General features: G+C 45.3%; 1 protein-coding gene across 2 annotated transcripts in view; it reads left to right on the top strand.

Annotated features, from left to right (window-relative positions):
• The window catches only part of LOC126284535 (uncharacterized), a 374,399-nt gene that overhangs the window by 63,237 nt on the left and 294,136 nt on the right, over window positions 1-17,026 (top strand). The window contains exon 2 of one of the 2 annotated variants that reach the window (XM_049983534.1): window positions 3,226-3,571. In XM_049983534.1, the coding sequence (XP_049839491.1) occupies window positions 3,226-3,571 (346 nt within the window). Of the gene's footprint in view, window positions 1-3,225; window positions 3,581-17,026 lie in introns of both variants that reach the window. The other variant, XM_049983532.1, reaches the window with a different exon arrangement.

Raw genomic sequence — 17,026 nt, 5'->3', positions numbered from 1 at the left:
ATATAAGTTCGACGAAGTAATGAAGCGACATTTGATACATTTTTGTTTTGTAGTTTTATGTATTTTAGCTTCTTGTCGAGGAAGTTGCGTTTTATAGCGCTATACAATAAGTCTGAATTGCTTTATTTATTATTATTGTAGCATCTCTCTGTTTCACGTCACAAATCAAAAATCTTCGAATAAATGCTGAATTAAACAGTGAAAAGTTCAATTTTGCTATAAATACTGTTTATTTTTAAGTAACAGACAGGTGGATAGCTATGTACTATAAGGTTACCAAAGTAGTGGGACAGCGATATGCAGCCGGCCGGTGTGGCCGAGCGGTTCTAGGCGCTTCAGTCTGGAACTGCGTGACCGCTACGGTCGCAGGTTCGAATCCTGCCTCGGGCATGGATGTGTCTGATGTCCTTAGGCTAGTTAGGTTTAAGTAGTTCTAAGTTCTAGGGGACTTATGACCCATAGTGCTCAGATCCATATGAACCATCTGAACCAGCGATATGCAAACGTAAAGATGGCGGTAGTTTGGCCTACACAAGGAGCAGAAGGGTAGTGCATTGGCGGAGCTCTCATTTGCACTCAGGTGATCCATGTCAAAAGGTTTCGGACGTGACTATAGCCGCACGACTGGAATGATAACTGGAGCTAGATCCGTGGGACATTAAATTTCGGAATTCGTTAGGGAATTCAATATCCCGAGATACGTAATGGCAAGAGTGTGCCCAGAATAACTAATTTCAGACATTATCTCTCATAGCACAGTGGCTGATGGCCTTTAATTAACGACCCAGGACAGCGGTGTTTGCGTGGACTTCTCAGTGCTAACAGACAAACAACACTGCTTGAAGTAACCGTAGAAATAAATGTGGTACTTACGACGAACGTATCCGTTAGAACAGTGCGGCGAAACTTGACGTTCACGGGCTATGACAGGAAATGACCGAGGCGAGTACCTTTGCAAACAGCACGACATCGTCTGCAGTATATCTGCTGGACACGAGACCATATCGCATGGATTCTAGACGGCTGGAAAACCGTGGCCTGGTCATATGAGTCCCGATTTCAGTTGGTAAGAGCTGATGGTAGCATTCCAGTGTGGCGTAGACCCCACAAAGCCATGGAGCCAGGTTGTCAACAAGGCACTATGCAAGCTGGTGGGACTCCGTTATGTTGTGGTCTGGGAATAGACTGGGTCCTCTGGTCCATCTGAACAGTCATTGTTTGCAAATGGCTATATTCGGCTGGTTGGAGATCATTTACTGCCGTTCAGCCATGGAATTTTTATGGATGCCATGGCACCGGACCGATCAGGATGGCACAGTGGTTAGCACACTGGACTCGGGAGGACGACGGTTCAGACCCGTCTATGGCCATCCTGATTTAGGTTTTCCGTGATATCGCTAAATCTTTTCAGGCAAATGCCGGAATGGTTCATTTGAAAGGGTATGGCCGATTTCCTTCCCAATCCTTCCCCAATCCGAGCTTGTGCTCCGACTCTAATGACCTAGTTGTCGACGGGATATTAAACACTAATCTCCTCCTCCATGACACCGGAACTCAGTCGTTTGCAGGTGGATTGAAGAACATTCTGGACAATTCGCGCGAATAATGATTTGCCCACCGAGATCGTCCGACATGAATCTTATCGAACATCCATGGGACATAATCGAGAGGTCAGTTTGTGCACAAAATCCTGCACCGTCAACACTTTCGCTATTTTGGGCGTTATAAGGGTGGCGTGGCTCAATGTTTCTGCGGAAGACTTGCCAATGACTACTGAATTCCATGCCACATCGAGTTGTTTGTACTATGCCGGGTAAAAGGGTATCCGACATGATGTTAGGAAGAGTTCCATGACTTTTGTGACCTCAGTGTAGAACAGAAATGTTCCATAGTTTACAAGGCCCTTTATATACCCTCACTCATTTTCTGGACAGTTTACCAGTTTATCACTTGCAGTTTTTAGGGTGGTGGTGGTGGTTAGTGTTTAACGTCCCGTCGACAACGAGGTCATTAGAGACGGAGCGCAAGCTCGTGTTAGGGAAGGATTGGGAAGGAAATCGGCCGTGCCCTTTCAAAAGAACCATCCTAGCATTTGCCTGAAACGATTTAGGGAAATCACGGAAAACCTAAATCAGGATGGCCGGAGACGGGATTGAACCGTCGTCCTCCCGAATGCGAGTCCAGTGTGCTAACCACTGCGCCACCTCGCTCTGTAGTTTTTAGGGGAATCTAGGAAGACACTGATCGCTTATGTAAAGGAAGCGATCGTTGTGAGGTAACGCTGATGTGCATTCAACACATCTAGCAAATGGGTGTAAGTAGGCTGTTTAGGTTTTTATGTTGGTAACGCCACGTTGCGCTCTGATGAAAATCACTGGCTGTGCTGTGTGCAGTCTGTGGCTGGTTGGCATTGTAGTGTTGGGCACTTGGATGTGAACAGCGCGTAGCGTTGCGCAGTTGGAGGTGAGCCCCCAGCAGTGGTGGATGCGGGAAGAGATATGGCGGAGAATTGAGAGCGCATAATCTGGACGTGTGTCCATCAGAGACAGTACATTTGTAAGACTGGGTGTCATGAACTGATATGTATATATTGTGAGTTTTGAACACTTTTAAGGTAAATACATTGTTCTCTATCAAAATCTTTCATTTCCTAATTATGCCTGTCAATAGTTAGTGCCTTCAGTAGTTAGAATCTTTTATTTAGCTGGCAGTATTGGCGCTCGCTGTATTGCAGTAGTTCGAGTAACGAAGATTTTTGTGAGGAAAGTGATACATGAAAGGTATAGGTTATTGTTAGTCAGGGCCATTCTTTTGTAAGGATTTTTGAAAGTCAGAATGCGTTGTGCTATAAATATTGTTTGTCAGTTTAGTGTTGATCGGAATAAGTAAAGAGAGAAATGTCTGAGTACGTTCAGTTCTGCTCAGCTGTTTGAAAATCAAATAACGTAAAGGGTTTACCAGCACAGTAATTTATAAATTTTTCTAAGGGGACGTTTCACGGGTAATGTGTGTACGCCCTTAACCGATCAAAGCTACTAGAAAAACTGCAGCAATCTACGCATACTTATGATAGTTTACTGTAGTTTTACAACTCTTGCCCTTATTTAATACAGAAAGGATGTTTGCAAGACGGAAACTGGGAGTAACTGGGCAAAATGCTGGCGACAGATACTGTAGCTTGCACGGGACGGGACTGACGTGTGCTGTGTTGTTGCTGTGTGGCAGGTACGAGGTGGCGCGCACGGCTCGCTCTACACCCACGCCGTCGACGGCTGCGCCGTCGCCGCCGCCGCCGCCGCGGCTGCCGTGGTGGGTGTCTGCGAAGCTGCGCGTGGTGTTGCCGTCTGGGCAGGAGGTGGGGGCGGCGGGGGTGGCGTGGCTCGCCAGCCCGGCGGCGGCGCCCGGCTGCCCCGCGCCGTGGCGCTCCCTGCTGATGCAGCATCTGAACCAGTTCACAGTCACGCACGACGGCCGCATGCTGCTGTACGACGCCGGAGACGACGACGACGCCGGCGTAGGCGACGCCCCGCTGGAGCTGCCCGCCGGCGCCTTCTGCCTCGACAGGATCAAGGTCCGACAGGTTGGTGGCACCGCGCCACGACACACACCGCTAGCTACCCTTCTGCCTGTACCCTGTATTACTACCCGCTAATAACATCACCGTACTAAATATCAGTCACCTCTCTAAAGAAAGGGCAATACTCATCATTTTGCTTTCCATAGCTTACGTTAATGCGGAAGTAAGCAACTGTTAAACCTTACTGTAAGAAACGTGACCAGAAAGACAAAACTAATTAGTGATAATTAATTGAAACCCTCACCTGGCGACAGGTGTTGTTGATATACCTCGGTGGGGATAGCTCAAAATGTGTGCCCCGACCGGGACTCGAATACAGTATCTCCTGCTTACATGGCAGTCGCGCTATTCATCTGTGTCCTCGGTGGCTCAGAAGGATGGAGCGTCTGCCATGTAAGCAGGAGATCCCAGGTTCGAGTCCCGTTCGGGCCACACATTTTCAGCTGTCCCCACGGAGGTATATCAACACCTGTCGGCAGCTTAGGGTTTCAATTAATTATCATTTATACTAGAGTAGCTGCGCTGTCATGAATGGTATCTGTTCTTTCGAGAACAGTTACTATCTTCATATATACACTCCTGGAAATGGAAAAAAGAACACATTGACACCGGTGTGTCAGACCCACCATACTTGCTCCGGACGCTGCGAGAGGACTGTACAAGCAATGATCACACGCACGGCACAGCGGACACACCAGGAACCGCGGTGTTGGCCGTCGAATGGCGCTAGCTGCGCAGCATTTGTGCACCGTCGCCGTCAGTGTCAGCCAGTTTGCCGTGGCATACGGAGCTCCATCGCAGTCTTTAACACTGGTAGCATGCCGCGACAGCGTGGACGTGAACCGTATGTGCAGCTGACGGACTTTGAGCGAGGGCGTATAGTGGGCATGTGGGGGGCCGGGTGGACGTACCGCCGAATTGCTCAACACGGGGGGCGTGAGGTCTCCATAGTTCATCGATGTTGTCGCCAGTGGTCGGCGGAAGGTGCACGTGCCCGTCGACCTGGGACCGGACCGCAGCGACGCACGGATGCACGCCAAGACCGTAGGATTCTACGCAGTGCCGTAGGGGACCGCACCGCCACTTCCTAGCAAATTAGGGACACTGTTGCTCCTGGGGTATCGGCGAGGACCATTCGCAACCGTCTCCATGAAGCTGGGCTACGGTCCCGCACATCGTTAGGCCGTCTTCCGCTCACGCCCCAACATCGTGCAGCCCGCCTCCAGTGGTGTCGCGACAGGCGTGAATGGAGGGACGAAAGGAGACGTGTCGTCTTCAGCGATGAGAGTCGCTTCTGCCTTGGTGCCAATGATGGTCGTATGCGTGTTTGGCGCCGTGCAGGTGAGCGCCACAATCAGGACTGCATACGACCGAGGCACACAGGGCCAACACCCGGCATCATGGTGTGGGGAGCGATCTCCTACACTGGCCGTACACCTCTGGTGATCGTCGAGGGGACACTGAATAGTGCACGGTACATCCAAACCGTCATCGAACCCATCGTTCTACCATTCCTAGACCGGCAAGGGAACTTGCTGTTCCAACAGGACAATGCACGTCCGCATGTATCCCGTGCCACCCAACGTGCTCTAGAAGGTGTAAGTCAACTACCCTGGCCAGCAAGATCTCCGGATCTGTCCCCCATTGAGCATGTTTGGGACTGGATGAAGCGTCGTCTCACGCGGTCTGCGCGTTCAGCACGAACGTTGGTGCAGCTGAGGCGCCAGGTGGAAATGTCATGGCAAGCCGTTCCACAGGACTACATCCAGCATCTCTACGATCGTCTCCATGGGAGAATAGCAGCCTGCATTGCTGCGAAAGGTGGATATACACTGTACTAGTGCCGACATTGTGCATGCTCTGTTGCCTGTGTCTATGTGCCTGTGGTTCTGTCAGTGTGGTCATGTGACGTATCTGACCCCAGGAATGTGTCAATGAAGTTTCCCCTTCCTTTGACAATGAATTCACGGTGTTCTTATTTCAATTTCCAGGAGTGTAGTTAAATGGCTAACCGCCATTGACCTTCGTCTGTGCGAATGCGCACAGGTTGCCCCAACTCTTACGGGAATCGTCACCTTAGTTGGCGCGAGTAACGAGTGGATGGGCAAATATCTATTAGGAACATTAAGTATGTAGATTGTGGACAGTTGGGAATGACTTGGCTCTGAGCACTATGCGACTCAACTTCTGAGGTCATCAGTAGCCTAGAACTTAGAAGTAACTAAACCTAACGAACGTAAGGACATCACACACATCCATGCCCGAGGCAGGATTCGAACCTGGGACCGTAGCGGTCGCTCGGGTCCAGACCGTAGCACCTAGAACCGCACGGCCACTCCGGCCGGCGCAGTTAGGAATGTGGGTCTCATGGGAAGCGTGCAAGGGTTAAGCCCCTGAGGTAGCGCTATTCATCTGAGTCCTTGGTGGCTCAGATTGACGCCGGCACGGTAGCACAGTGTGGTCGGTCAGAGAGCTGGTTGGCCTCTGTAATAAAAAAAAAAAAAAAATTGTGTGGAAGGATCAACAAACAAACTTGAACGGATGACAGGTGACGTCCGCAACGACCAAACACAGCGATCAACAACAAACAAAATGAAGAAAAAAGAAAGAAAATGGATAGAGCGTCTGCCATGTAAGCGGAGATCCCGGGTTCGAGTCCCGGTCGGAGCACACATTTTCAGCTGTCCCCACCGAGGTGTATCAACAACACCTGTCGGCAGCTGAGGGTTTCAATTAATTAACATTTACTCTAGTGTAGCTGCAGTGTCATCAATGGTATCTGTTCTTTCGAGAAGAGTTACTATCTTCATATATAACTAATTAGAGTTCAGCTTCCTTACCGTCATATTTTTCCAAAATATTCGAAAAATTAATGAACTCAAGAATAATAACATATTTTGGTAGAAACAATTGGCTTAGCAGATCACATTTTGGTTGCCACAAGAGTTATTGGACTGAGAATGCTATTTATAATTCACCGACCAAATATAAAAATGGCTTTAATAATACAATGCCGCTAGTTTGTATTTTCTGTGAGCTTTCCAAAGCGTTTAATTATGTCACATGTTATACTCTTACAAAGACGTAACTGGTTTGAATCGTACTTAACAAACAGGATGCAGAGAGATGCACTGAATAATTTGAACAACTGCAAATACGCCTCTCGAGTTTGCAGCCGGATCGTATTGTGTAAATCGCACAGTATTTCTTCGATGCACCTGCTCGACATCATCAGGTGGTGGTAGGTGCTGCTGTCACTTCTGCAAGACGCATATTGCCTGCTCTCGTCATGATAAATTCCGACGCCGCCGCGCGAACATCATCAGTCGCGCCTTGCAGCAGTGACAGCAGCACCTACCACCACCTGATGATGTCGAGCAGGTGCATCGAAGAAATACTGTGCGATTTTCACTATACGATCCGGCGGCAAACCCGATAGGCGTATTTGCAACAGATCCGTGGGGAAACCATGAAAAGTCACAATATGAACAACCTTTGTGAGTGGGGAGAAATCACGTAGGCAGTCCCACAGTATTCAGCTCCTATTTCTGATACGAGGAGCGTACAATACGAAACGCAACACATTTTTTCTCTCCGCTAATTTCAGTTGAAAAAATGCGGAGTTCCTATAGGTGGCGACATATCCTCCAAACCGGGGGTCTGTAGTGGAGGGGAGTTCCGAGCAGAGACCTGTCACTGAGTTACTTTTATCGGGAAACTGGAGCATCCCAGATATTCACAGGGGCTTGTAGAGAGTCTACGGAGACCTGTCAGTGAACAAAAGCACGGTGAGTCGTTGGGTGAGACATCTGTCATCACCGCAGCAAGATCGCGCAAAGCTCTCCGATCCCCCGCGTGAAGGCCGGCCGCACACAGTTGAGACTGCTGTAATGTTGGAACGTGCGGACACACTTATTCGAGGTGATCGACGAATCATATACACTTCGAGACTCAACTGGTCGTATCTGTTGGTAGTGCTCACAGCTGAGGTACTCGATTGGTGTGCGCGCTTGGTTCCCCGCCGTCTAAAAGATCATAAAGAGCAACGAAGCAGGACCTATGCGCAACTGCATGCGCCTTACGAGACTGATGGTGACAGCTTTTGTCGAACATCGTCACAGGTGGGGAAACATGGGTTCATCACTTCGAACAGGAAACAAAAAGGCAATTAATATAGTGGCGCCACACCATCTCTCCTCCGAAGAGAAAATTTAAAAGCCGCACACTCCGCCGGTAAAGTCAATGGCGACGGTCTTCCGGGTCTCTGAATGTATGATGTTCTCCCTCATGGTGGAAAGCTCAACTCTGAAGTATTGTGCTAACCCCGGGAATTCAAGAAACGACTTCAGCGTGTTCGTCTCCACAAAAGAGCAAACGAACTTCTCTATGGCAGCGTAAGACCTCACACGAGTCTACGTACCAGCGAGGAGCTCGTAGTACTTCAGCGACCGTTCTTCTTCATCCACCATGATCTCGCACCTTCCGACTTCCGTCTGTTTGGCCTATTGAAAGATGCAATGTGTGGATGATGGGGAGATCATTGATACAGCAAGACGTTATCTACGACATCGACCCGTAGAGTGGACGATGCAGACATACAGGCCGTCACAGTAAGCTGCCGTAAGAACGGAGATTATCTTGAAAAATAGGGTTTGGTAGCCAAAGGAATGGAGAATAACATGGTGTATTGGAATACCGAATAAAATCAACCTACTTTCAGAAAGAAAATGTGTTACGTTATTTATTGAATAGCCTTTCACTTGACATTCAACAAGCAGAATTGGTACTTTCTGCAGATGATACTAGTGTTATAATAAGTGTCATTAGAGAGAAAAGACGGAAGAGAGTGTTAACAAAGTTTTTCAGAGAAGTGGTTCGCTGAATATTGACACTCTTAATTTGAGAAAAGACGCTATCTTCAATTCTGTACAACAAATAGTTGTACCAATAGTTGATGTACCACATGAGTAGGAGTCAGTTGGTAGGGTAGAGGACTCCAAAATTTTTGGTGTATATATTTATGAAAACGTGAACTGGAAGAAGCATATTACCAAGCTTCTCAAACAGTTAAGTTCAGCTACTTTTGCTCCTCATATAATTACATTCGAAACAAATAAATCAGTTCCCTGACAAATTTTGCGTATTTCTACTCAATAATGTCTTACGGATCTTTTTTATAGTAAAGACAGCCAACTGGTTGCAATGGATTTTATAGTCGAATTGACCATGGTTTCGACTCCTAAACTAATTCATCAGAATTTATATTGCAGACGTAAAAAGTTGAGCATAACAGCTCTCGTCATACAATTTTAACACCAAAAAGGCCACATCACATAATAAAACATCCTACGTAAAAGTTTTACTAGCATTTCTAGTTAAAAATTAAAGATTGCCGCTAAGGGCTACTTGTGTATACTGAAACAGGTGACATCAGTCTGATACCTCGACGGTTGCTGCACACAGCTGTGTTTAAAGTTGTCTTACGGAATATTTCTAGAATGAGATTTTCACTCTGCAGCGGAGTGTGCGCTGATATGAAACTTCCTGGCAGATTAAAACTGTGTGCCCGACCGAGACTCGAACTCGGGACCTTTGCCTTTCGCGGGCAAGTGCTCTACCAACTGAGCTACCGAAGCACGACTCACGTCCGGTACTCACAGCTTTACTTCTGCCAGTATCCGTCTCCTACCTTCCAAACTTTACAGAAGCTCTTCTGCGAACCTTGCAGAACTAGCACTCCTGAAAGAAAGGATATTGCGGAGACAAGGCTTAGCCACAGCCTGGGGGATGTTTCCAGAATGAGATTCTTTCAGGAGTGCTAGTTCTGCAAGGTTCGCAGAAGAGCTTCTGTAAAGTTTGGAAGGTAGGAGACGGATACTGGCAGAAGTAAAGCTGTGAGTACCGGAAGTGAGTCGTGCTTCGGTAGCTCAGTTGGTAGAGCACTTGCCCGCGAAAGGCAAAGGTCCCGAGTTCGAGTCTCGGTCGGGCACACAGTTTTAATCTGCCAGGAAGTTTCGAATATTTCTAGGTTAACTCGTCACTTAGAAAGAAAGTACTGATTGCACAAAAGCGAGTAGTAAGAACAATGTGAGGCGTTCACCCGCGGTCGTCATGTTGGCACCTCTTCATGGAGTTAGGCATTTTAACTCTGCAATTACAATAAATTTATTCGGTGCTGAATTTCATGATAAACAGTCCAACACGACTTGAGAATTACAATGATATATGTAACTACAACACTAGCGGGAAAATGACCTCCTTCCGTCGGATGTTAGAGTCCACCCTCGGCCATAGGTGTAGGTGTTGTCCTTAGTTTAAGTTATATTAAGTAGTGCGTAAGCTTAAGGACCGATGACCTAAGCATTTTGGTCCCATAAGAACTTACCTATATTAGCCATTGTTAAAGCTGTCGTAGGCTCAGAGTGGAGTTCGGTATGCAGCACTAAATTTTTTTGATTATTTTCCCAACAACATTAGAAGTCTGTTAGACAGAAAAACAAGTTTTAAATCCTACCTAAAATCGTATCTCTGGGACGAGTCCATATATGCCATTGACTTATTTGCATAGCCCGGTAAAGTAAAATGTTCGACGAAGGACTTTATGTTGTGATCAAAGAATGGAATTAAAAAAAAAAATATTTGACCGTACCTGGATTACTATTTGTATTCGCCGCTATGCCGCAGCTTGTGAACCTGTAAAAGGACTAGTTATTGACTATAATTGGATGAGTAGGGCTAAAAAAATGTGTTCATTGACGTTAATACTAAACGTCTATACATACCCTGTTGACTGACTCGTTCACACCATCTCGATAAAAGAATCATTCAAATAATCTTTGGAACATGTAACTAATTATCTGTTAGCATTAATCACCACAGCTGTATTTTGGTATTTTCTTATGTCATAACGAATTTCTCTCAAAGAACGGCTTGAGGTGACGGTAATTCTCGTAGAATTGTGCCGATTCCATGGCTCCAGAAGTTGCCTTTAATGTTATGTAAAACGATCAGACTTCTTAATTGTTCCGTCAGATCATCTGCCAGCTATTCAGATTTGGATTTCTTGTGTTTTCCCTAAATCGCTTAAGGCCAGTGCTCGGTTGCTTCCTTAGAAAAGGTCACGGCCGATTGCCTTTCCTTTCCTTTCGCCAATAGAGCTTGCGCTCTAATTACCTTGTCATCGACAGGACTCTGAACCCTAATCCTCAGTCCTGCCGTCATTCATTCTGTTGTGCTCACGAATGCCGCACGTGAAGAATTGTTGGCATAAAAGTTTTCTGGGTTTGGTACCGCGTCATAATGTAAAAACTGCTCCTGCTGGAGAAAAACTAACGTTTCGGCCACGATTGCAGCGGCCTTCTTCTGGGTCTAATGGTGCGTTCTAGCTATGCAGTGTCCTTTACACATAGCTAGAACGCACCATTAGACCCAGAAGAAGGCCGCTGCAACCGGCGCCGAAACGTTGGTTTTTCTCCAGCAGCAATAGTTTTTACATTATGAAGCGGTACCAAACCCAGAAAACTTTTATGTCGACTGCCTCTGGCCGCGGAAGCCTAAGCAATTATGAAGAATTGTTGTCTATACACTACCATATCAACTCATTAAGTATTTTTGCCCAGTTCTTATCGAAGGCGTTATTAACATGATAATTGGTGAAGGTGGAAACAGATATAATATTGTCTCTCCTAAAAAGTCAGCTCGTAAGGTTTTGATAATGAGCCTTTTAGAGTAACCTTATCTAGCAAATTAAGCGGACATTTTTACAATACACATCCCTCTATGTGAGAAAACTGCGACACCATGAAATTAACAACTCATATTTGGAGCAGCCCCTAGAAGGACCCCGGGAACTCATCTGAGAGCATGGTAACTGGACCTGGGACCGTCGTGGTGGGACTGGAATGAGGAAAAATCGCTGCCCCTGGTCCTCCAGGGCTGGAGTCGAGTGCTCTATCTGACAGACTGCCACCGCCCGCTGGATGAATACAGTTAGTTTAGGTGATTTGCGTGTCGTGAGTTAATCTGCCTAAAACATATTTGCTGTTTCTGCCATTAATATTTCACTTACTGTGTTAAACGTTTAACATAAGATTATACCTCTTAACGACCAGATAATGAAAGCGTTTCACTTTTTTAAAAATGTGACAGTAATTATATGAAATACTTAAAATCACAGTGTTGTTGCTCCTGGAAGGCGTTAGATAGCCAGCATGTTCGATCAGATGTTTTGCAATATAGATATTTTTAGTTTATGAAAATAGAACCAGAATGGGCTGAATACATGTTGGGTGGTTATGAGTAAACTTTATCTACTTGAGATTGCAGACAACCTGCTGCACAACCTGGACAACGCAGGGCGAGAGAAGTGGATTGAAACCGTTGAGTCGCTTGATTTCAATACATCTAGTAGATAGGCCTGGGCTCTCCTCCGAAAATTAGGTGGAGCCAACAAATTACATCATAACTCAACAGATATTTCTGCAAATAGGATTTCGGCACACATATAGGCAACATCTAGAGCGCCAAAGGAGAAGGAATATACAAGAATAATACGCCGTGAACAGCACACCTTTGGAGCAGAAATTTACACCCAATGAAGTTAGAGAAGCGCTGAGCAGTGTCCAGGCGGGAAAGGCACCTGGATGGAATACACCCAGAATTCCTTCTGCACTAGAAGCTGCACTGATCAAGTACTTTCCCTGACAACACATATAGAGGCAGGCTACCAGAAAAAGCAAAAAAAAACATCAGTTGCATTCATAGACATGAGCGCAGCCTCTGACACTGTCTGGAGACAAGGCCTGCCGTACAAACTCATACAAATAATCCCATGCAACAGTATCATCATACTTGTTGATAACATGCTTGTCGGGAGAGTTTTTCAAGTGATTACTGGAGAACAAACGAGCTTTAGCAAAATTCTCAACAATGGGCTACCACAAGGCTCTGTCCTTGTTCTTCAATCTTTATGCTTCTGACATCCCAAACACAAAAATCTAGAAAGTTTGTCTATGCACTCGACCGGGCTATATCTTCGCAATATGAATCATTCGAGGCTACTGAAGACATCTTGTGCTCAGCAGGAAGAGTTCTTAATGTCATCTTTGAAGGGAAAAGCCTTAGCCATAACAACTACCCCAAATACGTAGGAGTCACATTGGACAGGACGCTCCCTTACAAGGAGCGCCTGACAAAGACTGCAGAGAAAATGAGGACCAGAAACATCATCATCTATAAACTGTACGGCACCACTTGGAGCTCCACAGCACATCAGCTGCACAACAGCAGTTGGGCTCATCTACTCGGTGGCAGAATACTGCTCTCCACTGTGGATTAACAGCCCGCATACAAGCAGGTTTGATGTGGTACTAAATGACACCATGCGCATTTTCAATGGCACAATAAAATCTACGCCCACTCTATGGCTGCCAGCCCTGAGCCGCATACCACCCCCAGAAATGCGGCGACAAAACGCTCTTCTCAGTGAGTTCAACCAATAACCCACAGCTGCCCATACACATCGACATAGCTGACTTGGAGCGCAGAAGACTTTAACCGAGAAGACCAGCATTACTCTCTGCTAAAGACATGACGGACTACAACTTTGATGTCGAGAAGCTGTCGAAACAACACCAAAATGCCAAAGTTTCATGACAGCTGAGAAACCGCCTGGTTTCAACCAGTCACGCAAAGTGTGGACAACTCTAAACCGCATACGTAGTGGCCACGGAAGATGTGGTGACTCCCTCTAAAAATGGGGAACGATACCAACACCAAATTGCGAGTGCGGCGCTGAAAAACAAACAGTCCGACACATCTTGGAAGAATGCCCAGTCCGAGCCTACAAGGGAACCTTCAACGATTTCCTCGTTGCAGCACAGGAGGCAATTGATTATATTAAATGTCTTGATGTCAATCTGTAATTAACCTATGTATAAAATGTATAAGGATGTTGTTGTTGTTGTTGTCTTCAGTCCAGAGACTGGTTTGATGCAGCTCTCCACGCTACTCTATCTTGTGCAAGGTTCTTCATCTCCCAGTACCTAATGCAACCTACATCCTTCTGAATCTGTTTAGTGTGTTCATCTCTTGGTCTCCTCCTACGATTTTTACCCTCCACGCTGCCCTCCAATACTAAATTGGTGATCCCTTGATGCCTCAGAATACGCCCTACTAACAGATCCCTTCTTCTAGTCAAGTTGTGCCACAAATTTCTCTTCTCTACAGTTCTATTCAATACCTCCTTACTAGCTATGTGATCTACCCATCTAATCTTCAGCATTCTTCTGTAGCACCACATTTCAAAAGCTTTTATTCTCTTTTCGTCTAAACTATTTATCGCCCACGTTTCACTTCCATACATGGCTACACTCCATACAAATACTTTCAGAAACGATTTCCTGTCACTTAAATCTATACTCGATGTTAACCAATTTCTCTTCTTCAGAAACGCTTTCCTTGCGATTGCCAGTCTACATTTTATATCCTCTCTATTTCGACCATCATCATTTATTTTGCTCCGCAAATAGCAAAACTCATTTACTACTTTAAACGTCTCATTTTCTAATCTAACTCCCGCAGGATCATCCGATTTAATTCGACTACATTCCATCATCCTCGTTTTGCTTGCGTTGTATGTCATACGATAAATAAAATAAATAAATTTTCTTGAGCCACTGTAGATGGAAAACTTCTTATCGTATGGGTACCTAACTTTAGAGGAGTGATGTTCAGACTGTGGGCTGCAGGATTTTACTTGTTAGTAGTGTCAGTATTATGACTTGCCTTTAGGCGCCGGTACTCGCGCGGCGACGTAAGGCTGAAACACAAGCATCGGAGTGCATTACAGTTATAGGTGTGGGCAAGATGAGCTGGGCTTGCAATGCTGTTTTATCAGAAAGCCGGCCGGTGTGGCCGCGCGGTTGTAGGCGCTACAGTCTGGAACCGCGTGACCGCACCGGTCGCAGGTTCGAATCCTGCCTCGGGCATGGCTGTGTGTGATGTCCTTAAGTTAGTTAGGTTTATGTAGTTCTAAGTTCTAGGGGACTGATGACCACAGATGTTAAGTCCCATAGTTCTCAGAGCCATTTGAACCATTTTTTATCAGAAAAACGACAGTAGCGCTGCTGCTCTTCGCTAGTATCGATGCGCCGCAGGAATACGAAGAGGTTCACTTTTCACATCGAGGTAGGAGAACATTTTTCGGAAGTTCGTTTTAACAGGCTATTTCGGAATTGTTCCTGGGAGTGGCCACGGCCAATTGCGCTACAGTTGTTGAAGAAGTTACTGGCGCCATGGCTGGGGATGCTGGACGCAGTGTTCAAGTATGTTCAAGCAGTGCACGAGCTGTGTCACTCCAGCTGAACATTCCATGGCCCACCGTTCGAAAAGTCTGCTAACTATTGTGACCTGTTTTTTCTGCAAGGGTTGAAGTTGGCGACGTGTGGCCGTGGAACATGTGGAGTAATGAAGCACATTTTACGCTCACTTGGACAGTGAACACTCATAGTTATCGCATTTGGAGATCGTCCCAGCCAACGAGCGTCCATGAAGTTCCCCTGCATAGTGAACGCATCACTACATGGTATGGCTTCACGGCACAGCTCATGGTTGGTCCATTTTTCTTTGAGGCACACGGAACCCAAGGACCAACGACATGTAGCGTGAACGGCGTACGTTATTGCGTTCTGCTTTGTTAACATGTGATCTCTGCTCTACAGAAGAGCTGTGCCTTGGACTCCATATCCTGATGCGCGATGAAACTCCACTTCACATTGCTCTTGAGATTACTTGTTTATTCAGTAAAACATTTGGGGAAAATCGAATCATTGGCCGAGTGTTCCGAACTGCGTTGCCACCGCGATCACCAGATTTGAACCCTTGTGATTTCTCGTTGTGGGGTTACCTGAAGGACAGGGTTTATGACGGGGCACTTAAAACACCTTGAAGATTGAAGAACATAACGAGGCAGCTGGCCCAACATCCCACCTGATTTGTTTCGGGCAGCAGTAGAGCAGTCTCCAGTGCGGTTCCAGGCTGTCGCCATACTGCAACGTTTGTAACCTGGAACGAAACACGATACGCAACTAACAAACATCACTATCTCATGTTGAAATTAAAACGCGTTTCCTTCAATGGTGTAGTCGTTATTTATCTTCCGCTTGTCCTTAAAAATGTTTCCATTTTTAATGGGGGGCCCCTCTCAAGTAGCGAAATCTTAATTATAGCCACCCTGTAATAGGAGTAACGTCTTCCATCTGTACTTCTTAAGAAGTTATAAAATTACAAATATTAGTAAAGTACTCCACTACCTTTCTGAAACAATCATCCTTCTCAATCTTTACAACAGCTGAAACTCTTACAGAAAAAAAGACACTAGGCTGATAAAAACTTGACATGTTGACATATATCTGGAAAAAATATTGTAATTCTGTAAAAAATATGTACTTTTTTCAATATATTATTGATAGCTGTGCAGTATGGTGCTGAAGAACAAAACATTGTTAATTGCTTATCGGTCAGTTTTTTATCAACTCCAGTTGAAAGTTTAATGTTGAACTTCTATTTCTTCTTATAACCTTGAGTGTGTATGTGTTTGGTTGGTATTTAAGAAAATAGTAAAACTTAGCTTGACATTTAAATGCCTAAGTCTCAGTTCAGGGCAACAGAACTTTGTTAAAGTGAAATTCAGAAATTTATATTTTGAACGAAAGTATGTGACGCTCAAGCTACACGACGCGAAATCGAGGCAAGCAAATACATCAAACAATTCACCTACGAGAGAGCAATCCGTTTACAATGGAATTTACATATGCTTTCTGACTGCAAAACAAAATGATTGAAATAAAAACCTTGAGCTGAATGATCTTCAGTCTGCAAACAATCACTATACTAGAGCTGTAATTACAGAGGAAATGTACGTAAAAGCTAACACATCGGAGTTTGTATTAAAACTGCTCGAAAGTTCAAAAGAAATCTTTTACTGATACGAAACCTCCGAAATGATACCATATTTTCAGAAATACATTCCTACAATCACCGGACCTTACAGTGGACATGATGGTAAAATTTGTTGGCATTCCAGTGCAAACGGAACGCTTGTCTGTTCTGCAACCTGTTACTATTAAGATAATGGTGAAACTGTCAAAATAAAATTTCATATACCGTACCTGCGATGTGCAATGCAAGACAGTATCTTATCTCTTTTCATATAAATGCTTCTTCAGCACACAACCCGCGCTGCACAATGCGAGTATACAAAACACACATATAAAGGTAATGAATGAAAAACGAGTAACTAAAATTAACGACCGATAAATGAGAACAACGACTCCAAGTATAATTATGCTGCAGTAAGCCATTACAACAACCTTTCATAGAATTCTCACAACTAGACAAGTTAACAAAAATCTTCCTTAACAATTTTCTTGTGTACATTTACTTTCCTAG

The sequence above is a fragment of the Schistocerca gregaria genome, chromosome 8, assembly GCF_023897955.1.
Source record: "Schistocerca gregaria isolate iqSchGreg1 chromosome 8, iqSchGreg1.2, whole genome shotgun sequence".
NCBI lineage: Eukaryota > Metazoa > Arthropoda > Insecta > Orthoptera > Acrididae > Schistocerca > Schistocerca gregaria.
Note: the sequence above shows the minus strand (reverse complement) of the source record. Positions and strands in the feature narration are given on the sequence as shown.